Below are 26,278 nucleotides of genomic sequence, written 5' to 3'. Positions count from 1 at the left end.
ATAGAAAAGCTTCGCGTTTAATAGAATTTTAATTAATGGTCATTAAAGTGTAAAATCATCACAAAAATAGGTGTCAATTTTCAATAGTATCCGAGAAATTTTCTTTTTCTCCAATATTCAAACAGAATAACATTTATAATTATAGAGTAGTATTGCTATTACCTCATACCTCGGGAACAACAAACCAGGGGAAGCAAAATCTCTCCTTGTCCGTCCAAACACGTTTTCGATTAAGTAAAACCCATCAGACAACCAACTTGCAAGATTTTATGAACTTTGTCTTGAAGTCCTTAACTGTGCATAGTAGTGATTTGCGCCTATTTTGGGCAAATGCACTTCCCCTACTCTAACTAATAACTTAGAGCACCTGGCGTACCAGTAGTAGGAACCATTTTAACGTCTTTAGTTATGACGTTGTGTCAATCCGATATTCGAAAAACTATCACCTCCCGACAACAAGTGGATGCCCTACGTGTTTGGGCGGATTAAACAATATATCATCCAATCTTAGGGAATATTTTTTTCAATAGCTCATTTCCTTTTCCTATCTGTCTAGCTATAGTCTCACAATTTTGAAACATTCTTGGCTCATCAAAGGGAAATGGGAGGAGTTATAAGGGTAATTCTTTAAACTGTTCTATAAAGCAAAGCTTCTCCATACTTTGGGTATTTCAAGTCTCTTCAAACAGCGTTGAACATAGCCCCTCAACAGAAAAAAATGGGAACTTTATCAAAGCTCTTAAAGTGCCTAAAATAAATGACGTCATATTCGAATAGTCTATTATTCTAAAATTATGTAATTTGAGAGTTTTCGGCCAAAAGTTTTTAAATTTAGTGCCTAAAAAAAGAGGGAAAATTTAGAAAATTCAAGCAGAAAAATCGCAAATAACGTCACATTATAATTATGGACTATTCTATCATGACGTCATTTTTATAGGCACTGTAAAGAGCTTCAGCTTTACCACTTTGAATTTGTTCATGGTAATAAGTAAATATGTTCAGTTAAATTTATTTTCTTTTTTCTGTTGAATTAATTCTGTAACTATCATTAATATATTTATTTCATATGTCATGAGGTTTTTCTATGGATATAATCATCCTTGTTGACGTAGAATTTGACAATTAAAACTGAGGGGATTCTTCAGTAGTAGTCAAGGTCAAAACTTACAGATGGGTAATATGAGAAATTTAAAACTTGTTGAAAAATGGCGGGAAATTAAATTAAGAATTTCAGTCATTGCAGGAACAAGGATGACAACATCCATAAAAGAGAAGCTTTGAAACGATAGGACAAACGGACATTAACACTTGTATAGTGTAAGAACTGAATAATCAGAACATAAATGAATAAGAGACCAAGCAAATTGGTATAAATTTGTTGAAAAACTTCTTGATAAAGGATAATGTTTATGGACATACTTACTTTTTAGGACATGATTATAGAGTTGCTTGCTTATACTATTGTACTTTGTTCTCCCAGGAATCAGCATACCAAAAATCAGAACAATCGGATAATTAGATCACACAAAAATTTGTTGTTAAAAAAGTAAAAAATCAACATGTTTAAAAAAAAAGAATTAAACAGCATAAAACCATCCAGGGACCTATCAGAAGCTTCCATATAAAGGAGAACCCAAACGAAATCATAAGCTACAGAAAAAAAAACTTACTACTTTATATAATAGGATTATGTTAATTATGTAAATAATTACCAAGTACATGACGAAAATTATAAAAATCTAATTTATCTTTTCCCATCAAATTAAGGAGTGGGAAAGGACGGTTGAAATGTTAAAAACGAAACTTCCTTTTCCGTTTTGGAAATGAGGTCTTTTATGCTCCACCCATCTTACTCCCCCTTTAGATAGATTTCATAACCCTCCAAAAATTTTACTCTTCCTTTTTAAGATATTGGTTCATTTTCAAAAAAGCTAAAAAAGAATTTTTTTTTTTGATGAAATCTATAATATTTTATTGCTTTTATACTGATTAAGTTCTCCGTTTTATGGAAGCTTTACATAGATCCTGTAATGGTTTTAGGCTATTTCAATTAAGATATAATTCTTTGGTAGGTTTTAGGCTAAATCTGTCTCTACCTCTTAATCCAAATCCATAGCCTGACACGGTTAGACTGACGTATTTGCACATTATAATTGTGAAGTAGCTGCACTAATAAAAATAGCTATTTATTTTTTAAAATATGCTATATTTGAAAACAACCCATTTAGAACCATGTGAAAACCAGGAACAACCCCCCCCCCCCCCCCCCTCTAAAATAAGTTTCTCCCTATTTTTGACTGATTGACTTCTTTCTTACCCTAATTCCTTCCCCCCCCCCCCCCCACACACCCTCTTCTTCCCACGGATTACCTAACCTATACATACTTCTTCTATTCTAATTTGGTTTGAGGAAACGGGTATAAACTAGAGGATGGATGGATGAATCAATGGATAATTAAATAAGCTCAAAATAGTTTAGCAATTTTTTTTGGCTACATGTTACAAATGCTTTTGTTTTCTTCCTACTGCTCTATAGTTTCAAATGTGCATATTTTTTAATTCTTTTTTGAGGGTAACCAATAAGATATGTGTCTGAATTTTATCGAGAAGATTCCCATAAACAATGAACATCTTTTCTATAAGAATTATTTCTTATTATCTCAGCTTCTATTTGATATGTTTCTAAAATAAATAAATATAAATACTACAAAACTGCAGCTGTGCGACTGTTTGTCTCTTTAGTTGTTCTTAACTATAATACGAAGTAGAATAATGTCTGTCCGTCCGTCCGTCTGTTCCTTAAGATTTCGGTAACCACTGAATTGCTAGGATTCTACTCTTCAGGGAATATACCTACTGGTCCTGTGGTGGTTTAAAGCTATTTTTTTGGGGGGTGGGACACCTCTAACCCCTCCAAAAAATGAAAAGTACCACCCCCCTCAAAAAAAAATTAGTTTTCTTTTTAAAACTAAATTAAAAAATTAAGGTCGACTCCCCCCCTCCAAAAAAAAATCCCCCCCCCAAAAAAAAAAAGTTTTTGTTTTCTTTTTCTTTTTAGATTTAAATAACACAAAAATAGTTTGATCAAAACTCTTGGGGAAAAGCCCCAAGATGCTAGGGGCGTATAGTAATTTAACAAAGTAGGTAATTTTTTATTTGTGTTTTTTTTCTCATAGATGTGTAATTTAACCCCAGAAAATATTCCTAAAACGGCTTTGCATTTTAATAAAAATCTCGCCAACTACCTCTTCCTTTGCTCCTGTTCATGGTTGAAGGAGATGGGTGGGGTTTCCGATGACAGTAGTTCGAAATCTCGGATTTTTAAAAACTTGTTTTGTTCCCCCCCCTTATTTTTGTGCATTAACTGGTGTTTATACAAATGCGCCAATTTCAAATCCCCTACCTAAAATTTTTTTATAATATTTTATTTTTTAAACTCAAATTAAAAAGTAGAAAGGCGGTTAACTTATCCCCCTCCCACTTTAATAATACCTAAAGGCTTCTAGGGGGCGTTGCCCCTCGTCTATCTTAAAATAAAAGCTATATCTTGCATTATTTTTTTCAATTAGGTGTTTGAACACGAATTGCATATAGTAAAAATATTTTTCTTTTTTAATTGTTATCCTAGTAAGATAAAAGTTATACTTAAAAAATTGTTTTAATAGTTATCATTTTATTTAGCATTTTTAAAAAAACACCAAAATTGACCAAAATATGCGTATATATTTTGTACTCACTTGCGTCATTTATATTTCAGATTTTATTTACCCGTCATCGGGGTTTCCTACCTCAATTTAGAAAATAACAGGGATCTTAAGGGACAAGACCATGGACGATAAATCGATGTACATTCACAAATTGATTACAAAATTATAAGATAAATATCTAGAATAAAATTATTGGTTTGAATGTTTGAATTCTGATAGTTGGAACTTACTATTCAAGTTCATTAAAATAACCTAACAATTTTAAGCATATCCCCTCGATTCCTGGAAAATACACATAAAATTACCTTTAAGAGGTATTCTCAAATATTTTTGTAAATTATAATGTTTTTTTTACATTAGCCTTATATTAAAATAATTCTAATCTAACCAATTTAGAAATTATTTATCATTAGTCTAATAAGCTTATTCTTAAATTATGTACTGTACTTTTGGATTATTTTTTTTTCAATCATATCTTTTAAAGTATCTATAAACTTAAAGGGCTAATTATGTGTATATGTACATACATTGTACATTCTTTAAAATTTGATGTCAAGTTATCTTTTAAAACTGGAGAGACATATTATAATGGATTTACTATTACTTGGATATTACACCAGATTATCATGTACTCTAATAAATAAAAAGTGCAGCTGGATTAGACAACGATTACTCATATTCACCCCATCACCTCCTATAGGATGAACAAACTGACCAATAAATGTCCATGTAAGCGTACTAAGTTGACGCAACCTGTCAAAATATAGACATACATTCTATTATCTATTCATATTAAAGACTTTTTAGTAAAGAATATAGAGTTACTACGCTTTCTAAATTGTACCTAATTGTATTTTGAAATCAAAGGACATTATAATGCATTATCAACGTACGTACGTAGACAACAATTATAGAAAAGCGTCGCTATTAAAAATGCAATAATTAACTAAATTAAATATCTTTGAATTTTTTTATTGAAAAACATAAATATCTATCATAAATGACAATAATATTATAATAATTAATTAATAGTACATTTTCTTGCTAATAAAATGATGTATTATATATATTTAATTTAGAAAAAGGTTCATAACTACATATTTAAAACTTATAAATTAACATTTGGTTTTCTTTTTTAAAAGCTAACAATTAATATATTAATGTAATATGTGACCAAAAAAATTAAGAATTTATACTGGTTGTTCAGAACTAAATATAAATTAGATATCACAGTTGAAAATTCGGGCAAGTTTTAAAATAATTAAATAAATAGAAGATTATTACTTATAAGAAATATGTTCATTTAATAAAAAAAGCTCTAAAAAATCTAAGTAACAATAATTTCAGATGTTTATGATTTTATTTTAAGTATTGAAGTAGAAATTTATCAATTGCCATTGAAAAATTGTACAAATTTTGTCAAATTTAGAAAGTTCATAGAAAACGTTTTCTTTGCTATTATTAATTTTAGTTTCTTTCAATTTTTCTTCCTTTTCCGCAAAAGTCGTTCAAAAACTTGACAGGCCAACATTTAGCACATTTTAGCACATGCATGAAAAGGGGAAAAAGGACAAATTTTAAATTATTACCATTTTTATTTTCCAGTATTTTAATATTTGTTTTTATGTATAGCAAATTTATTGTTTCAAAATGTTTTACTAAAGTCTATTTTGTTTTTATTTAGCTGCTCAGAATTTGATTTGTCTATAAAATAAGAAATATGCTGCCTTTTTGAGATTCAAAGTTATGATGCTAAACAGTTAATTTTAATAACAAAATAACAAAACTGGTCAGAAAGTTATAAAACAGACATATATAATAATCTCTAACATATGTCTATCTCTAAGAATCACATATACTGTTCTATTTGTTGTTATTGTGCATATTATTCGTTGCAATCAATCTCATGAATGTCGCCAATCTTAGGCACCTCAACAAACTGGTACACCAGTCGTTGACCGTCAACCTTGGCCAGAATACCTCGCTGGTAATAATACCTGAAATTAAAGATGATTATTAGAATTTGTGGATCAACCATGGATTTGCTTTGCTTTAAAAATAATCACAAATATTGAAATAAAAACTTAAATGGAATTTTAAGGACAAAATTTCACAATAGCAGAAAACGCTTCGCCTTCAAAAATAAACAATAATGAAAAGTTTGAAACTCACCTCAATGCTCTGCCCATAGTTTCATAGTTCATATCTGGTTTATTCTTGTGCATACCCCAGAGACGAGACACAGCTTTACTATCAACAAGCTTGAAGATTCCTTTCTCTCTGTTGCTCCACTTTATAAACTTGGGACAACATTCTTTGTCCTGCAGAAGCTTCAGTAGGAACTCCCATAGGTAGGTGGTGTTGGTCTCACGTGACTTCCGCCGCGCAGGCAGCCCGCCGGCGGGGTGTGATGTATTTACCGTTGAAGAAACCCCGTTGTTATTGCTTGGTGATGGATTGTGCAAAGGTCTTTGTGGATGAGGAGCATGGTGGGGGTGATAACCGTCCGGCTGCCGTGACGGGGGGGATGGAAGAGAACTTGTTTTAACCGGTTTAACTAAGCTTGGATGGTGGGGATGCGGGTAGGGATGTTGAGCTGACGGATGGGAGTATGGAGAGTATCTTGAGTGATACCTTGCTGCGCTACCAGCGCTTGGATGACCTCCAGGAGGTGAGAGAAGAGCTGGATGGTGGCGGGGATCACCAGGTGGTAGATGAGGATATGGTGGCCGTGGGTGGTCACCATGGTGGTAGGAAGACAAGAACTGGGCAGAAAATGGTAAGCTGTTCCGACTGGGGCTGGGCGATGACGGCCGAGGACCGGTAGGCTGGCTGGACGAGGATAATGGCGGGCCCGGCAGGTGCAGACTAGATTTGTGTGGCGGGGGCGCCAGTGGGGGACTTGGTAGACTAGATGGATAGCTGCTGGAAGGATGGCGGGAGTTAAGTTGTGATGGGTGGTTTGCCGCGGCAGCCCTAGCCGCTACAGCCAACGGAGAAAAGAACTTTGACAAGCTGCTGAAAAAGGGATGGTTTGGTGGGGGAAGGGGTGGGTAGGAGGAGTCTCCTGGTAAACGGGTGTGTGGATATGTTGGAGGGAGGTGCTCTCCATAAGCTGACCGGGAAGAACGTTCTAATGGCGGACTCATCCGTCCTGGGGAAAGTGGGCGGGCGTAGGGAGCAGAATCAGATAACATGGAGGGGGAATGGGGTGGGATTTCAGTCTTAATTCCATCCAGAAACCGGTTTTCTGAAAGAAAGAAACATTTATTAATAAAAGATTGAAATTTTTTTAAATAAGCATGTGTAAGCTTTTGTTAATATTTCACAATTTTCTAACTATAAGTTTAACCTTCAAAAAGACATTATCGAATCATTGTTATTTTCTCTGTTAATTTCTATAAAATTAACGGTGTTCGCCTTGTTTAAATGCCATTAAAAAGTCAGCAAAGTGTGATATTTGGCAGGGATCTAAAGGGATAAGGCAATGGCCTATAAATTCGTGTACATTCCAAATGATAATGCTCAAAATTGCTCCTGCTAAAGATTACTTAAAACAATCAAAAATCACTAAAAGTCTTTAAAGTTGTTAAGCAAACAAATAAGAAATTTTTGGAGACTAGTGTAATAAACAGGCCATTGTCCCCTCCCTCCCTGGATATTTGGTGTGTTCAAATGATATATGATTAATTGATTATTTCTTTGTAAAAGTTGGAAATTTGGCCAATCATTGTGTTAGCTCGTAATACAACGGTTTTTAATTGTGCGGCTACTCTTTAACTGGAATATGCCTTCAAGGTTCTTATCTAAAACAAAATATGCTTGAAATTAAAGGTGGCAAAACATATTTGGATTTAGATCAGAGATCTAAAGGGATAAGACAAAGTCCGATAAATTGATGTACATTCCGAATCCCAATGATGATACAAAAAATTGAAACATTTGGCCCCTCAATTTCTAAACCGACCAATCTAAATTTAAGAAAAGTAGCCATAGTTGTTAAACAAACAAATAAGAAAACGTTATTATATAACTTTAGGGACAAGTGTAATAAATAGCTGGATTTAGATTAATGCCATATTATAATTATTGTTTCTGTCTTATCTCATATAGTTTGTATTGAAATTTAAATTATTTCGCAATGTGCAAATAAGATATGCATAATCAAAGTATGATACTAATTAAAATGGCTTCCTTGTAAAAATTTCCAAAAATGCTAATTTATGAAACTATGCAAATGAGGCAGAGCAAAATGGCACCAAAAATTGACATCATACAATAAAGTTGTCCAATGAGAGGCCAGTGTACATTAACCAATGGTAAAATATGATTATGTACTCGCCTCTCATTGGTTATTTTATCGTATGACGTCATAATTTTTGGTGCCATTTTGCGCTGTCTCCAATGACAAGGTAAAACATTTGTTTCAAAGTATTGCTTCCGATGGACGCAATAGTCCTTGTTTATAATGCATTTAGTATTGTTAAATAAATATCAATGCCAATGGCATAAATCCTGTATTTTTGATTAGATAATCCAATATAATTTCCCATATTATCTTATGGACTGAATGGAAACTATCCTCCCATTCTTTTGTTTAAGAATTGATCGTATGAGATTCTCTAACCTTAACCTAACCTCTTATAAAAAAAAGCATTACTAATGTATGCTTTTAAAAAATATAGGGGGGGGGGGGGGGTTGAATAAGAGCTTCATTGCCAATTAAAAAAGATATTGCTATTAATCCTTATAATCTTATTAAAATATTCAGCTATAAGTTTTATGAAATTCTTTCAAATAATACCAACACATAGTACAATATAATATACAGAAGCTGTTGCGCCCCTAGAATCTAGGGGGGGTTTTATTTTCTAATTTTTATTATGGATATGTTTTTGACATTCTTAGGACATAAATAACTAGACAATCTCTTTTTATTTGAGTACTAGCGCCTACACCCCCTAGAAGCCTTTAGGGGACCTAAAGCAGGGAGGAGGATGAGTTGACCCCCAAATTCTTCATAAAAGTTTTAAAGAGTAAAAGAATGTTTTTTTGAGGGGGCAATTTTTCTAAGGCTGATATCTCATGGGAGGGAAGAGATACCCTTCCCAAATTAGTTCTAAATCTTCCCTGGCCCCATAAGGTGCTTTATTGTAAAGGAGAACCATATCACTTCATTGTTTAGCAAGATCCTTTTACTTTATATAATGGGATAGATGAAAAGTCTTGTAAAAATTCCAATTTTGTAAAATTAGGCAATAATACATGAAGCTCAACACTCTGTTGAAAGAAACAAAGAAAATAAGTATTTTTTCTATAAAATGTAAAGGATATGAAACAGTTTTGAAACAATTATATGAATGTACACATACACCAACTGTTAGCTGTCACGGATATAGGGAAGGTTGCTTAAGCAAAACCAGGGAAAAAGGGATTTGTCATGGCTTTCTATAGGCTAATCTTTTAAATTTGATTGCCTTTTTAGTTTAACTTAAGCTTTTCTTACTAAATGTTAACTGTTTAACAATTACAATTTTTCAAGATTTGTTACCATTTATCCCTGGGTAAAATTACGCAACAGGCTGCGGATGGCTGAGGGGGGGGGGGGAGAAAGGAAGTTGTATCTGTAAAATGATTATTATAACCATGAGCTTGAAAATTTCACAACACTTCCACTCTCCCCTTCCCTCTTCCTCTTGCACTTTACACTAAAAGTCCTATATAGAATTCAGGCGTTCTACAAGGATACATCTTTGGAACTACAAAAAGCATTGGAATTCTTTCATAAGATTCTGTCCAAAAGTAGCGCAACAATAACAAACTAACAAAATATTTGACAAAAATTGTATAAAATTAAATAGATAATTAACCAATTTAGTGCATAGGCAAACTTATTGGTAAGATTTTTATACTTAAAATATATGTGATAGAAGCTAAGTAATCTAAAAATGCTCCTTTTTTGACAGGTTAACACTGTATTTTGTCGTGCGTTTTGTAAGAGAAGGGAAAAAATGTTCGTATCCGCTTCGTTGGTTTAAAAAGATTAAATACAATGTGTGCATCCTTGTTAAACTTTTCTGCTGTTGTTTGATCAATATAGGGGACATTATTACTAGATCTAGTGTAAAGTAAAAGTCAATTTTTGACATAGCGCTGAGTAGTACCTACAAGATTTATTATTACTTGGATCTTAGGCCAGATTAACATGTTCCCTGATGAAGTGAAACTTGAAACTGGCTAAAAAAATCCACCCCTTTACCCAATCCGCTCCCCTGCTACTGTATGAACGAACTAACCAATAAGTAATAAGTCAGCATATGTCTCCAGGTTTGGCAGGGATATGCTTGTGGTGTAACGAAGAGAGAGAAGGAACAATGAGATGTTTATTACACTGGTCCCCAAAGTCTTATAATAACGTTTTCTTATTCGTTGACTTAAAAACTTAAATGAATTTTGATAGGTTGGTTCATTAAGTTGAGTATCCAAACGTTTCAACTACAAATTAAAGGGGCAATTTGTGTATAATCATTGGGGATGTACATTAATTTATCGGCCAATGTCTTATCCCTTTTGATCCCTGGGTACCCACTGCTGTGCCGTGTAGGTCATTATAAAACATTTTAATTCAAGTAACAGACAAAAACCAACATCATTTTCTTAATTTACTTAAAGCATAAAAACGAGAAAATTTAAGTAACGCGGTAACAACAAGCTATAAAACAACAGTAGACTTTCATACACATAATAACAAAATTTTCTTGGGTTATTGAAAACAGCTTTTTTGATGATATGTTTTTAAGTGAGCAAGTTAATGAGATTAGATATTTTAAGGACCTTTGAGCGTCGAAAAGACATTCCAAGAGTAACGAGTAGATTCGCTACAAAAAAAAAATAAGTGTTAAAAATTTAAAATTAATTACATGTATTTTTAGCCAACACAAGCTAGAGCAGAAAAAATTTAAATGCAATTTTAAGGCTGCCTATGAATCATACGGTCACTAGGAGACTATTTATATTTCTAGTAGAAAATTACCTAATTATTTTACTACTAGCATAGTAAATTCTACTATAAGTATCTATCTATCTGCTGGATATGTAGATTCAGAATGTAGATACATGGCCGAGACATTCTACGTCAATACAGGAGACAACATGAGCTGTGAACAAAAATACTTCAGCATTCTTTTAAAACGGTATGATAATTATTTTTTTGCAATAAAATACGTTTTAGAAATGTACATACGTTACCGGTTATGTAAAGATAAGTGTTTTTTTGTTTCATATTTTGTTCTAAAAATCACACCAAACCTTAAAAGGCTGGCCTAATATGAAGAGCATGGCCGTTTTTGTGTTAATATCCTTAGCATATAACATCCTATAGCTACCCCATATATCCCCATACAGTCATAAGCAACTGGACACATACAGAAGGATTTTAGGATAAATAATTTCCATTGTCTTATCCCTGAATCCCTGCTAGTTACAAGGAAATGTGTGGAGGTGGGTGTTTCACTGTCTGCCCAATTTTTTCAAGTCTGTTGTACATTTTTTCTAGAAATTAGGTATAAAGTTGCCTGATAGTTCTACCAATTTACTACAATCGTTGACCTATCTTAGATAGGTTTACATGCAACTTTTGTGATTCAACCAAACTTTCATGTATTTCAGGAAAATTAAATGTTTATGGTTGTCAATTTGATTCCATCTTATTCTAGGTTTCAAAAAAGAAATTAACTTTTCTAAAATTTAGGAAATATATATGTATACTCCAAAGTTTTTAAATAAAAGCTTGAAAACGAAATACAAAAAAAATTACATCATAGATGACATTAATCTGTTTTTATTTAATCAAAATACTATTTAAGTAATTTTTACTTTTTCATAAATGCTTGGGTTTTTTTTTTGCAATTTTGACAATTTTTTCTCAACTTCAATCTTATGGGGGGTTATTAACAACCCCCCTCCCTCCAATACGCCTACAAAAATACTATGCCTATGTAGTTTTAAAATTGAACATTAGTAAATTTTAAAGAGTAAAGTAATTAGACCGTTTTTTAGTTTGAAAATAACAAGATTAAAAGGCACAGAACGTATTTATTTTGACTAAAAACATCTCTTTATTTTAACTTGGCCCATGGCTTTATTATATTAGGCTAAACATGAAAAATAAACAAATAAATTGCGTAGCTAGAAACTTAAATAAATTTAAGGAAGTTTTAAAATATTTGACATGTGATCATTTAATAGTAAATTTATATATTTATTAATGGATCTATCATTTAGGTGCACCTATCTTCAATGTTAGTATAACTAATTAACATTTCAATCATTCAGCTTTTAAGCTTTAAGTAGTGGAAACTTAAGGACAAAGGAACTTGAGTTAAAGAGGTGCTCAATTTTACAAACAAGAAGAAAAACAAATGTATGATGACCGCATAAGCTAGGAAAAGGAACATTATGGGGTTCACAACATTTAATCATGTTGGGTTTAAAGAACTACACCATAAATTTGTATCCCCAAAAGCATAGCTACCTTTGATATAAAAAAAACTGGAAATCATGGGCTTTGCAGGATGCGTATAAATTCATTTTAAACGATGTTTATTTCTACTTTATATTATGTGGTTTGGTTTCTGTAACACAACATGGATAAATCCGTGGGTCCTTTAATGACCACCTGTGGGCAGGAAGAGATATATCCGCATTTTTTTCATCATTTCAAAGCTGCTAGTTTTTTTGCTCTTGAAATGTCACTCGTTAAAAGAATTTCTAGCGGTTAGGTACAGAATATGCTGTACGGGTCTGCACGGAAATAAATTAATTCCTGTGAATATTTTTTTTAAAAGTAGTAGTTTTTTAGACAATTCTTAACATGTTTTTGGGCTTTTTTAGCCTATCCTGCCACTTTTACAAAGCCCCTAAATGCTAGTTAGTATAAAAAGTATAAAAAAAAGTTTAAATAAAACTAACAAATTTACCCAAATATAGAGCATAAGACCAAATTCTTGCTATGACTAGCCAAAGCATAATTTTCTACAAAATCCTGCCTTATTTCACAAAATGTACAGGATCTATCTGACCTTTCTTTAAAGACAATAATATGTACAATTCTATTTACATAGTATGTGAAAAAAAAGAGTTGAAAGAAATATTTCCGTGTATAGAAAAAGTATGCAGTAGAGATATATGCAACTATAAAGGAAAATAGAAAAAAGGAATGAGTAAGAAACAATTGGAAAGTAAGGAATTTCCGCATACAAAACCTTTAAAGGTAAATAAACGTAGAAAAATCATGAATATTTTAAACATTACAAGTTATAAATACATTTTGCAAAAACTATAATATTTCAGACATATAATCCATACCATAACACTAAAAATAGCATTACATGTAATCCAAAAATAAATTTCTTTAAACACTATTGATTGACAAAGTACTATTCTGTATGGAATTCAGCCTTTCAAACATTTAAATAACAACATTAACAAATGTCAAACGATGACGTTTGGGCAGTCAATAATAGAACAGTTCTCAAATGCTATACAATACGTTTGGGTTAGAGGGAAAAAATGAAGAAATCTACCTGATTTTTGTACTGCATGTATTTTTGGTGGATAGGTGCCCCTACTGAGCTCATCTGCGCTAGACGGCATCTCATAAGGATGGAAACCCCGCCGGCGGTAGTAGTGATCAACCCCATGCGGCGGTAATTCATGCCGCCGCTCCTCAAACCGCTCCAGACCAGCATTGGGCGGCGGTAATTCTGAATGTATTGACGGCGGTGGTGGCGGCAGATATTGAGAATGGCGGGTGGATGAATAATCATCGGCGATTTCGGGGGATGGCGGTGGCAACGGGGAAGAACAGTATGGCGGTTGACGCCGCTCTTCGGGTGCTGGCGGCGATAAGCTTGGACTGGACGCGGCGGATAGGTTGACAGCGGAATCGTGACTAGGTGATGGAGACCGACGTCCTGAAAACAAAAATAATATTTCTAAACTTATAAAACAAAAAGTAAATAAATTAAACTGAACATTTTTTATAAGTAGTCAAGGACACCTTCGGGGTAATACTTGTTTTAGGATGTTACCAAATGAGCAAAGTCAAAGATGTTGGTTTTAAGAAATATTTCACATTTATCGCGGCTTAATTTATTTTCTTCTATAAATGAAAGGTTTAGTGAGTTTGTATCTATTTTGAAAATATTCCTTGTAAAAATATAAAGATCACTTTCTAGATTTGAATAAGTTATACAAAATTTTAAAAATCTTATTCTTTAAAAGGACAAAAAAAATATGTGAAAAATAAGTTAGGAAATTATAAATCAATGACTGATAAATCAATCTTTACCCATATCTTACCCTAATAATAAAAACCAACTTGCATCAGAATTTGATAATGACGAATTCAGGGAAGATTTATTTATCGTACATTGTCCTATCCTTGAGAACGAGCAAATCAATAAAATTAAAAAATCACAGAATAAAAAGTTTTACCTTTGTGTTCTTCAATATATTTGGTCAGAAATCTTTTAGTGGCGGGACCAGACGTCGCCAAAGGAGGTGAGGCGGCAGCACTATCCACAACCGTTGGCGATGACCTGTGCATCGCCTTTGGACTCGGCGATCCTTCACCACTCTCATAATCACTGTGTGACCCAGCACTGCTCATGCAATCACTGTCACCAATTGTTTTTCCACCGCCGCGACTATCGCTGCCGCCCAACCGCCGTCGGTTATCGATAACCGGCGATTCGGCGCCACTGTCATTGCGGCTGTAGCCGGCGGATGATGGCGATAGACTCAGGGGTCGGTCACTGGTTAAGCTAATATTGTCTGAAGAACAGTTAGAAAAACGGCGGGCTTGTCCGTTATTGCCATTAACGGTGCTACGTATATCACCTTTGTTTCCAATACTAACAGGAATGTTAACGGATAGTTTAGAAAACTCACCCGTCACCGGTAATTTGTTACCGGTGTCCGGCCAATAACGGGGTGGGCAGGTAAGATCTAACGGTTGATCCGCCATTGTATATTATATTATTAAAATTGTTTTATATAATAATGCCAATCATTTATTATGAAATCACTAAGATTGTATTATGAATGTTCATTACAGCTGCTTAGCTGTGGTTCTTGAGCAGTTGTTGTCTGATGAGAATAACTGACTAGCAATTTTGACTTCTGTTCCTCTCTCTCTCTCTCTTTTGTACACACTTCCCTTATTCTGTGCCCCCAAACCCCGTTAAACTTCATTATTTGACGGTCACAGAATTGAGGCAAAGGACAGGAACGAGGGGGTGGGGATAGGGAGGGGGTATTAACTGTGGAATGTCCGGTATTACCCCTATTTAGGAAATAGCGGAAAAAGAAAGGGGGGAGATGGATAGAAAGGGGTGGGGGAAAATGGAGAGCGGGAAAATGAACGAAGACTTGATGCACCGAAATTTACACTTACAGACACTTAGGAGAGAGAGAGAGAGGGAGATGAAAAAGAGGCCTAGGGGAAATTAATGAGATTCATAAGGGAGGTAGGGGGGGATTCCGCAAAGAAATTTTTGTCTGTGAGATGAAAGAGGGGTTTTGGGGGGTGATAGGCCTACCCTGACACACACACACACACACGGTGTATGAAGTGTGCATATACGGGAAAATATGGAATGAATACCCGGGTGAAAGTTGGTTTCTTTCATGCAGGCGGGCGGTTGGGGGGGGGGGGGGTGTTATTGTCATGGGGGGACAAAATTTATGTTGTTGTACAAAACATCATATAGACACCCCCCCCCCCCCCAATCCTGACAAAACACAAATATAATAGTGCAACTTCTTTATATTATTCTTTGGGTTAGATAAAATGTAAGAAATGGTGGGAAGAACTAAATAGAGAGAGAGAGAGAGACTTCCTTATATTTCTTGGATGTTCCAAGAATTATCCCCCCCCCCCCCCCAAATACAAAATCATCTTGGTCCAGACTATTTATATAACTTATGGACGAAGTCAGAGAAAACAAGGATAGCACAATGGATGATGAATTGGTTCAATAATCATGTGTGGATCAGAACCCAAACCTTCCCTCATTTTATACAATCTACTAAAGACAGAATTTTACACATAAAATGTGGGGGGAGGGGAAAGATGTAAAATTGATTTATCCTCCATAGTAACAGCCCTGAATCCCTGGGTCAAAGTCAGAGGATCCTGGTGTACTCAAAATGCACAAATTGGGGGGTGGATGGGGAGCTGAACCCCACTAGGGCAAGGATAGAATGGAGTTTCAGAGGAAAAGAGTTTCTAAAAATATATACATATTAGATTATTGAAAAAAGGTGGATGATAGGGGAGTGGGGGGGGGGGGAATAGTATAAATGGTATACTCTTATTTCACTGGATGCTTATGTAAAAGTCATAATGCAGCTAAGAAAAAAATAGAGAGAAAAAAATATTTATATACATGATTTATTAAAAAATTCAGTGTCTGTTTTAAGAAGCAGCCATTACAATTTTTCATAACATTACAAATTATATATAAATATATTCTTTGTTTAAATATATAAAATAATAATTCTATTATTAATAGCAGCCAAGAAAATTACGTCATCAACTCCTCAATATTGAAATTTGATGGGCCTTATTTCCAATTTTCTTCATCCCCACGGGGTTTCCCCCTGGCAAAATCCTGTACACGCTAAAGTTTCCTCCAAAAAGCAGTATAAAAGTGATCCAAAATTTCAGCCTTCTATCTTAAATAGTAGCCAAATCTATAATAATTGTGGAATGAACGTACAAAGTGAGTTTTAGATAATCTTCCCTACCAAAACAGTTTTTGTTCTGTTTCAAAATCTCTGTTAAAATTCTTGCGTTACACATGATTTGTTTCAAATTAATATAATAAATAATCTTTTTAATCCTATTTACAAAGCTGGTTGTCTCATGGGTGTTTTTGTGTTTTATGTAAAAAGGAAGTATTTATAATTTCTTTTAAAGATAAAAATATAAACTTTTCCGGGAGGGGGGGGGGGGGGTAGGTGGTTGTGGGAAAGAATAATAATGAGGAATCAACAGGCGTTATACAATATTACAATAAACAAGTACAAACAACATTCAAGGCAAGTTTTGTAGATCAAAGACAGGTTACATTTCTATATTTCTGTAATGTTTTATAAAGTTACTTTTAGCTAACAATGTATTTAGTACTTTTTTTATGTTGTTTCATATTAGTAGGACGATTATATCGTGTTGAAAAGTAGGGAAAAGTTCTGCTAGCACGGTTTATATGGTAGGTTCAAAAAATGTATTTTGATTATTATACTTGGTTAAAATAAGGGTTTAAGCAAAGGGTAGAAGGGCCCGTTGTGATTGGATCCAGCCATCTTTGGGGCCAGTGGTCAAGAAAGAGGTTTGAGTGGAAGCACATAATATTTTACAAATAGCCAAAAAAATAAATTAGGTTAGGTTAAGTTTGAAAATTGAAACATATAGTCGAGTTAGAATAATCCCGTGTTTTGGACTTTATGACCCAAGTACCCCTTGAGCTATAGAGTAGCTGCGCTACTTACAATACTCGTCTGTCAGGAAGTCAAGTTCCGTCTCCTTTTAACCGTCATTCCACAGTTTAATGCGTTTATTCTTGTATATTTCATAATAGGACTGTACATTTTAAGATAATTCCTAAAAAATTCTATTCAGCCTAGATTAATGAAACAGTTGTATTCCATAAATAAAATGAGAAAAAATAAGTTGTGTTTAAAAATTCTATCAAGTCTATATTAAATACTATATTTAATTTTCTTCATCACTGTTCTTTCTGTTTTAGGGTCGGTCCGTCCGTACGTCCGGAACGGAGAGCTTTTTTCGTTAATTTAGAATTATCCTATCGATTTCAAACTTTGCATGGTGAATCCTTTAGTAGTTAGGTAAGATTTAGAAAGCGTAGCAACTCTATAATCATTACCAGAAGGTCCGTACGTCCATTCTAAACATGTTGATTTTATTTAGTTTTAACAACAAATTTTTATGTGATTTAATTATCCGATTGATCTGATTTTTGATTTATTGATTCCTGGGACAGCAAAGTATAATGTTTTAAGCGAAGTAACTCTATGATCAAGTCTTAAAAATGTAAGTATGTCCATAAACAATATCCTGTATCAAGCCGTTTTTTAACAAATTTACTTACAATTTTGTTTGGACTCTTATTTATATTTTGATTATTCAGTTCTGACATTAAACAAGTGTTAATGTCCGTTTGTCCTAACGGTTCAGTGCTTCGCTTTAATGGATGTTGTCATCCTTGTTTCTCATAGAATGCCATAGGGTGTCCTGACTAATGATAAGCTTTCCTTGTCAATGTTAACTGATTGATCCAGCACTTTTTAAGATCTTACTGAACATACAGTAGATAACATCTAATCTATGTACAAACATCCAACTATTAAATAATTTATTGAACTGTAAATAACACTGATACCCGAAGATTTATATCTTATTCGTAGACTAAAAACTTTGGACACTTAAATCAAATTTTTAATGAATCTACAAAAGGAACATTTTTTTATCATCATTGTATATCAACTAATTGTTAATTTTCAGGTAGGAAGGTGACAATGGGCTGTTTATTACACTAGTCCCAAAAGTTTACATAAAAGTTCTCTTATTCGTTGGCTTAACAACTTTGGGGACTTCTACTGAATTTTGATTGGTTGGTTCATTAAGTTGATTGTCCAAACGTTTCAACGGGCATTGCTTTTCCCTTTAGATCCCTAAAGATCCCTACAATAAGCAAAGAATGGAAAAAACTGGGATGTATTGTCCTTTTACCGTATATTGTTTTAACATGGGAACAAGCCATATTCTTTGCTTATATTAAACACCTTTCCTTTATATTTTACTTTATATGTATATTGTATATAAGGATAATAACTTATCCACCAATCATTTTAAATTGCTAATGTCTAAAATCTTATTTAAACTAAACTGTAAAGGGGAAACCGTTCTTTTAGCTAGCTGCAAGTTACACTTTTTTAGAGAACAAATAAATCTTATATACTACAATACAAAGTAAGATTTAATGTAATTAGGTTATTTAAGATCTCAATAACTACTAAATCGTTTGAATTTTCCATTTTAGGGAAGCTTCATACAGGTCCCAGAATGGTTTTAAGCCATTTTAAATGTAAATATATGAATTGTTGTAGACAATTTTTGGCACCCCTCCCTACTTTGAACATGGAGTCTCTGGATGCTAGTAGCGCAGCCGCTAGTAACATCAAAAAGGGTCTTTTAAATTTCAAAATGACTGACATATATCAAACTACAGATGTTGAATGTGCAGTAGAAAATAACACATTCAAAATATGGAATAAAATTTCTTTACATAGTTATTTTCAATTATGTCCTATAATTACTTTAACACCATTTAAAGCAACAAGAATTTATCAATGCCCCCCCAGCCCCCCCCCCCCCCTATAAATTGACCTCATTCATTGGTCAGTTCTTTCATACAGTAGAAGTGAAAGGGATGGTTTAAATGGGGTGGATGGTGGGTATCGTTATTTTAGCCAGCTGGGAAGCATAATTTTCTAAGAGTACCTGAAAATGTGGTTCTAGCATCCTTTTTTTTGTAACACGATGAGCACGAGCAGGTATTGGATAGGACAATGGAAGTTGAATTATGGAAGACAATAATGTTGTTGTGAAAGTTACACTGATACTTCATGCATCCCTATAAAGATTAAATCTAACACCCCCCAAAAAAGTTTTTTAGGCTATTGAATGCGCTATAACGAGATTATAAACTTTGTAAGGGCAATGTAATTTACAGTCTATTGTCCCCTCCCTCCTTGGTAACATGTGACCATTTTAATTTCCCAATACATTTAAAAGGTTAACATTGAACCCCATAGAAACCATAATTATTGGTCTTGTAGGGTCTGTTCACCATGTTTAAATTTCTGTTAACCCGTATATTCTTTAATTTGGTGTTTTTGCAAAATTACTTTCAATACAATTCAACCATTTAGCAAAAACTGTAAACATTAATCTTATATGCGTACGGTGTAGGGGTTTAAAGGGGTATCAGGTATTAATATTGACAGTTTTCGTCAAACCCTTAAAGGTTTACACCCCAATGACCAAACCCTAAGCACGCTACTGGTGATATTGATTTTCCATTGTCTTCTTACTCCCTGATTTTGCATCAATCCTAAAGAGAGCACTGGCGTACACAGAGTTTTGCAGAGGGTTGTGAAACTGTACGGGATGAAAAGGGGAAGGCATGAGAGTAATATGTCTGCCTTTACGTCACAAAAGATTTCCTAAACTACTATATACATCTGAAATGATTTTTATATTTTGTACCTTAATTTACGGGGAAAGCATGATTTTCTTTGCTACTATTAAAAAGAGACAGCTCCTGCGTTTGTCCCACTCCGACGTTTGGGGACTCCTGCGTTTGTTCACTCCGACGTTTTTCCACTTCTACGTTTGGGACTCCTACGTTTGGCGTGGAACCTTATTTAACAACTTTGTAAAAACACGAATCTATAAATATCATACCCGTCTCTTCCTTCCTTATACATGTTGAACAATATCAATGTCCATTAACCACCTTACCAGCAGGTATATATGGATAGGTCAATAGAAAATAAATCATTCTTATCCAAACCCATGTACTTTCCTAATTTTTAGCTGTTGGGCCTTAATATCTAGGAGAGAGAGAGAAGGACTAAAATAGCATAAAACCAATCAAATCTTTATTTAAAGACTCCACAAAAAAGGACTGCCTATTCTTAATTTATCCAGCTGTTTCCGAGATCTTCAGCTCCAGAAACTAAAAAAATTCTATCAATTAAAAATTAAAATGAATTAGATCTTTCTCTTTTAAGGTTGACATAAGAATTCAATGCTACAAGCACGAACTATTACCTCATCAATTAATATGCCATTGATATATCCTAGTATCCCTGCTCTCTTCCTATATCCATCTACCCACCCATATCTACCACCTGGTTCTTCTAATCAACCCTACCCCTCCCTCCACCCAGCAACAACCCCTATCTCCTTTTTCCTGAACTTATTTTAACAGGGTTAAAATGATCTTCAAATGTTTAATACTGTTTTTATGTTTATGTTTTAATAGCAGAAATTATTCAGTGCTTTAAAGATATATCCTGATATAAAAGTAACATAAAGCCTTTCTGTGTGAACCGACATGATTCTCCTTTACAATTTAACTCCGCATAAATCCTGGGAAGGTTTTTAACTATTTTGAGGAAGGTTACTACCACGCTCCGAAGAGAAATCTTCCCTTGAGAAAAAGTCCCCTCTAATTTTTTATTTTCTTTTCAAATCTAAAATTGAAAGTGGGACCACTAGAGGCGTAGCAGCCAGTCCTTTTTAAAAGTAACATGATGTCTATGTGTGTTCTACAAAGGATCTTGTTAACTAATGAACCGGTATGGTTCTTCTTTAAAGTGAAGCTTTTCATAGGTCCAGGGAAGTTTTATAACTGTTTTTTTTTGGGAGGGGGGGGGGGGGTAAGGGGTTAACTTCACCATCCTAAAAGAAATCGCCTTAGAAAAAAGAACCCCCCCCCCCATAAAAAAAATCGTACAATTGCACCTTCCCCTAATCCCTGAAATGTTCAACAATTCGTTTCCCACATTTTCATCATTTAACCCGAAATTTGTCCGTTAGATTTCTGGAATAAAGAAGGAAATGAATATAGAAGAGGGGTTCAAATGGGGAAGGGGGGAGAGTAAATGGCTCGTAAACCACCTGTTTTGGGGGGTTGGTTTCTAAACTTAATAAAAGATTATAATAACAACAGAAATACTGGCTAAATTATGTTAAAAGTTATTGTAAAACATCAAATAAATATTGTTGAACCCATCGATTCTAAAACCATTGAAACACTGTGTTGCTTTACATATCCTTATTCCACCATTATAAAAAGCGAAGCTTTTCTGACTTTGGGGGTGTCTGTCTTTAGGTCAGTCGGTTTTTTACAGACCACTTGCATGAGAATTCCTGTAATAATAAGGCATAATCTGGAAACCGTAGAGACATTGCCAGACAGTCTGAAATAATTGTACGTCCATTTGAAACATTGTGATTTTTTTGGCTAATTTGACAAGTATTTTATGAAAGTCTTATCCTAACAAAATAGTTTTTGCAATGATGATTCCTTTAGTTATTAGGAGCAACCATTATACATTATATTTGTATATTTATGACATGGCTATGATTTGTTGGGCTTTACAGTCATGGATGTTGTTATCCTTGTTTTTTCTTCCCATGTAGCGGGAATTAAATTTAAAAATATTACATTCTGTAATGAATCGGTATATTCATTACTTTTTAAATTGACATAAATTAACCGTTAAATACCTTTAGAAAATAAAAAATAATAGTTCTAATGTTTTCCTGCTGGGTAGGTGCGAAAATTTGTGATCCGTTCTGCTGGGTAAGTAATAGAAGATGTAATTATACCTCTTGGGGCAAAGCCCCTAGAGGCTAGGGGCGAAGCCACTAGTATTATATACATTGCCAAACTAATCTAAAGTCTAACTAATCAGTAGGGGAGTGGCATCTTTATATGAAAAATTTGTTAATCTCTTAACATCCTAACATACAGAACTTAAACATATAAAAGCTTAACTGTCAAACAGTTATAAATAAAACCAAACTAAGGTGCGATAATAATAAAAACCAGGCTAAGGGTGGGGGGGGGGGGGGGGTTGTGATAGTCAAAGTATAGTTATTAAAGGATTTAAAGTTATTGATAAACAAGTCAACAAGGATAACAAAATTTATAAAATGCGAAGCTCAGCAAAAAGGACAATTTGAAGAAGAAAAAATTTTTTTAACATCAATCTAATATTTTGTAAATCTGCTTGAAATGATTTGTTTAAAAAACAAAGTATATTTGAAATATATGTGCCCGCCGAAAAGCCTAAAACATAAAAAGTACATACAGACACCTAAATTGATGATTATAGAGTTGCTACGCTTTCTAAAATATTCGCCATTATTACATTTATATTCTTACATGGTTTAAAATCGATAAGACGATTCTGGTGATCTAATCTATCCGTTTTTGGACTTACAGACGGACGTACTCAAAATGTTGAAACGCTTGGCTTTTTAAATCACAGTATAGATTTGTTATTGTGTCAAAATTAGACAATTTATTATCACTACATATTTATTAAACATTTCCTCTTTAACTTTCAAAAAAGGATTTTTTATTTCCTGGGTGGGAGGGGACATTAGGCTGTTTATTACACTAGTTCCCAAAGTTTAATAATAACGTTTTCTTATTCGTAGGCTTAACAACTTTTAGGACTTGGTTGATTTATTAAATTGATTCCCTAAACGTTTCAACTACCAATTGTAATCTACAGAAGGGTGTAATTTTATGTATCATTATTGGGGATGTACGTATATTGTATATTGCCAGGCGTTGTCCTCTCCCTTAGAATTCTAAGTATTGGTTTTTCCTTAATTACTGGTGTTCTATGATAGTTCAATCTCTAATTCTGAGTTTGAAACATGTAATGTTTGCTAGAACCATCCTTAAACAACTTTAAACCATCAACATTTTATTGACCTTTTTTAAAGCGATGCTTTTCTATAGTTAGGGTCGGTCCTTAACGGATAGCTCTTTTCGTTAATTTAGGCATGTTAGAATTGTCCTATAGATCTCAAACTTTGCATGATGATTCCTATAGGAGTTAGGTACGAGTTAGAAAGCAAAACAACTCTATAATCGTTACCAGAAAGTCCGTACGTCCACTTTAAACATGTTGCTTTTTAACTTTCTTAACAACAAATTTTTATGTGATAAAATTATCCGATTGGTCTGATTTTTGCAATACTGATTCCTAGGATAATAAAGTAAATTGTTATAAGAGAAGCATCTCTATAATCAAGTCCTAAAAATGTAAGTATGTCCTTAAACAATGTCCTGTATTTAAGCGGGTTTTCAACAGATCTACCTACAATTTTGTTTCGTTCGACTTTAATACATATATTCTGATTATTCAGTTCTAACACTCTTCTCAAGTGTTAATGTTCGTTTGTCCTACAGTTTCAGAGCTTCGCTTTTATGGATGTTGGCATCCTTGTTAGATAATGCATAAGCATTAAAGTTTTGATGGTTTTTACCCTTTATAGTTATATTTATATAATTGAACTAATAACATTTTTAATAAATAATAAGCACATTAAAGTCAATTAACTTTTTTTATAAATGTTTACTGGTAATGACTATAGAGTTGCTACGCTATCTAAATTGTAACTAACTACTACAGAAATCACCATGCGAAGTTTGAAATCAATAGAACAATTCTAACATGCCTAAATTAGCGAAAAAAGCTATCCGTTACGGACGGACGTACGGACGGACCGACTCTAATTATAGAAAAGCTTCGCTTTTAAAACAGTTTCATGCATATCCTATTAACTATTACACAATAAAAAATATCATAATTGAGGAACACAAAAATATAATATCCTATCGTGTTCATGGACTATAAGTTGTGTTTATACTAAAGGTATAAGACAATGGCCAATAAATTGATGTACATCCCCTTTATTACCCCTTTTGTAAATTGCAATTCGCAGTTGAAACGTTTTAATCTTATAGTTTATTATTTTAATATCTACGGAAAGCTGTTTATACTACGTTGCGATAAATAACTATTACATAAATAGGGGGAAGATAAATTTACAGATTTTTTAATATCATTAAATCCATGGTTTTTACAACATATCTGGATCCAAACATTTTTTATACCACTTCCCTTCACTTTTTACCCTTTAGGAAAGGGAAGCCTTGAATATGAAATTTTGTTTCCTTTTCCTCCCTTTTTTATCTTTCTTCCTGTTCTCTCTCTCTCTCTCTCTCTCTCTCTCTCTCTCTCTCTCTCTCTCTCTCTCTCTCTCTCTCTCTCTCTCTCTCTATCACTCTCTCTCTCTCTATCTCTTCATAAAACAATTCTCTTTTTATACACACACACACACACCCACACAGACACTCACACATACCAGGATCAAAATTTCATTTCGCAATTTCCCGACCTTGAAAAAAATTTCCTCCCTCCTTTCCGGGTGCCCCCATCTTCTTCATATGTGGAAATTATTATTATACCCCTGTCACCCCGTATGTCTCACTCACGCCCCTGTAACGCCCCTCCCCCACTAAACCGGCATTTTCTCGTCACATATATGTGAAGGAACGCTGCCTTAGCAAGATTTTTTTTGGATAATACCACAGTGCATGGCCCGTTAGAAACCATATGATCACCAGCGCCGTAACAAACATTAATACTTTAATTCTTATTTTTACACTTGGCTTTGCCACTAGCCTCTAGAAGCTGCAAGAAAATGCCGTACTTCCAAATTAAATAGCCTGAAATTATCCCAAGACGAAAAGCTTTATCAAAAAAGTACATAAATTCTTCCCTCTGAGGGTAAATTTTTGTTAACAAAAAGATAAATCTCGTTTAACTTCTCTAGCATTGTTCTCTCCCTTCCTTGGCTTATGTAGTGGTTGATAATACGACTTTCAAGTTATTTTATCCTATGTAAAAATAATTTTCTCTATCTCTGACAGTTCATAAAAGATTACACACACATACACAAGGCTTATTTCATACGCGCACAGATTAGAATGTGCGTGCACATAATAACACAAATTATGAAATTAATATCTAACAATTAATTTTTTCCCACTATTCTAAGTGCAACTACTCTATGAAAAAATCCCCAAAATTTCCAAAAGCTTGGATTTCAAATTAATTGGCACAATGTTGCAAAATTGGCAACTCTTTAATTCTTATAATCTATTCAGATAAGAATAAATGTTAGAATTATCCCATTGTTTTCAAACCGTGTCAAAAGTTACACTAAAGCGTAGCTCTGCCGACACCGTCAAAATTTCGGTTTTTTAACCAAAAAAAAGCTGTTATAAATAAATTTAACGTTAAATGGTATCATAATGTTTTAATTTATTGCAATGGAAAATTATAGAAGCATAAAAAGTGTGAAATTACTTGTCTGATTTGTAAAAAAATAGATTTTTCCATTTCTGGAAACTTTGCATTGGTCTTTTTTTACTACACAAAAACACATATTACGCACCCCTTTGCTAAACGGATATTATTTTTTTACGGTGCCGGGGAAAGGAGCGGGGAAAAAAGAGCGCGGGGGGGAGGAGATGTATTTTTACCAGTTATAATATACATTTATATACACACACATATCCTTATGTCCTAATGTAGGATGCAGCCATTTCCGGGAAAATAAAGGTGCTTGGAAAGAGGGAGAATGGGGGTGGTGGATATCCCCCCCCCCCCCAACCCCCACCACTTCAACTTAAAAATTAAGGGAAAAGATATTAAAAAGTGTTTAAAATTCAATGACACCAAATTACGCAAGCTGAAGTATCATATGGATGGAGGATAATATTGATAATCTGCTGCTAATAATCATCTATTAAATGTAATCATTTTTAATAACTTTGGTTTTAAAGATTACATTTAGTTGCTGATTTTATTAGTTCATAGTT

The 26,278-nt window shown here is 33.7% G+C and overlaps 1 protein-coding gene across 1 annotated transcript; it reads right to left on the bottom strand.

The window, feature by feature from the left end:
• Positions 1-4,663: 4,663 nt before the first annotated feature.
• LOC145319534 (uncharacterized) lies at positions 4,664-14,877 on the bottom strand. Its single transcript, XM_080161715.1, has 4 exons — positions 14,205-14,877; positions 13,292-13,681; positions 5,880-6,957; positions 4,664-5,704 (listed from the first exon to the last, which is right to left on the bottom strand). Exons 1-4 carry the CDS (start codon positions 14,734-14,736, stop codon positions 5,593-5,595), a joined length of 2,112 nt encoding a protein of 703 aa, XP_080017841.1. The 5' UTR covers positions 14,737-14,877; the 3' UTR covers positions 4,664-5,592.
• Between the last annotated feature and the right edge of the window lie 11,401 nt (positions 14,878-26,278).

This window comes from Acartia tonsa, chromosome 5, assembly GCF_053477335.1.
Source record: "Acartia tonsa isolate MP-2025a chromosome 5, ASM5347733v1, whole genome shotgun sequence".
In the NCBI taxonomy this organism is placed as follows: Eukaryota; Metazoa; Arthropoda; class Copepoda; order Calanoida; family Acartiidae; genus Acartia; species Acartia tonsa.
The sequence above is the reverse complement of the archived record's forward strand: the minus strand, read 5'-3'. Positions and strand labels throughout refer to the sequence as shown.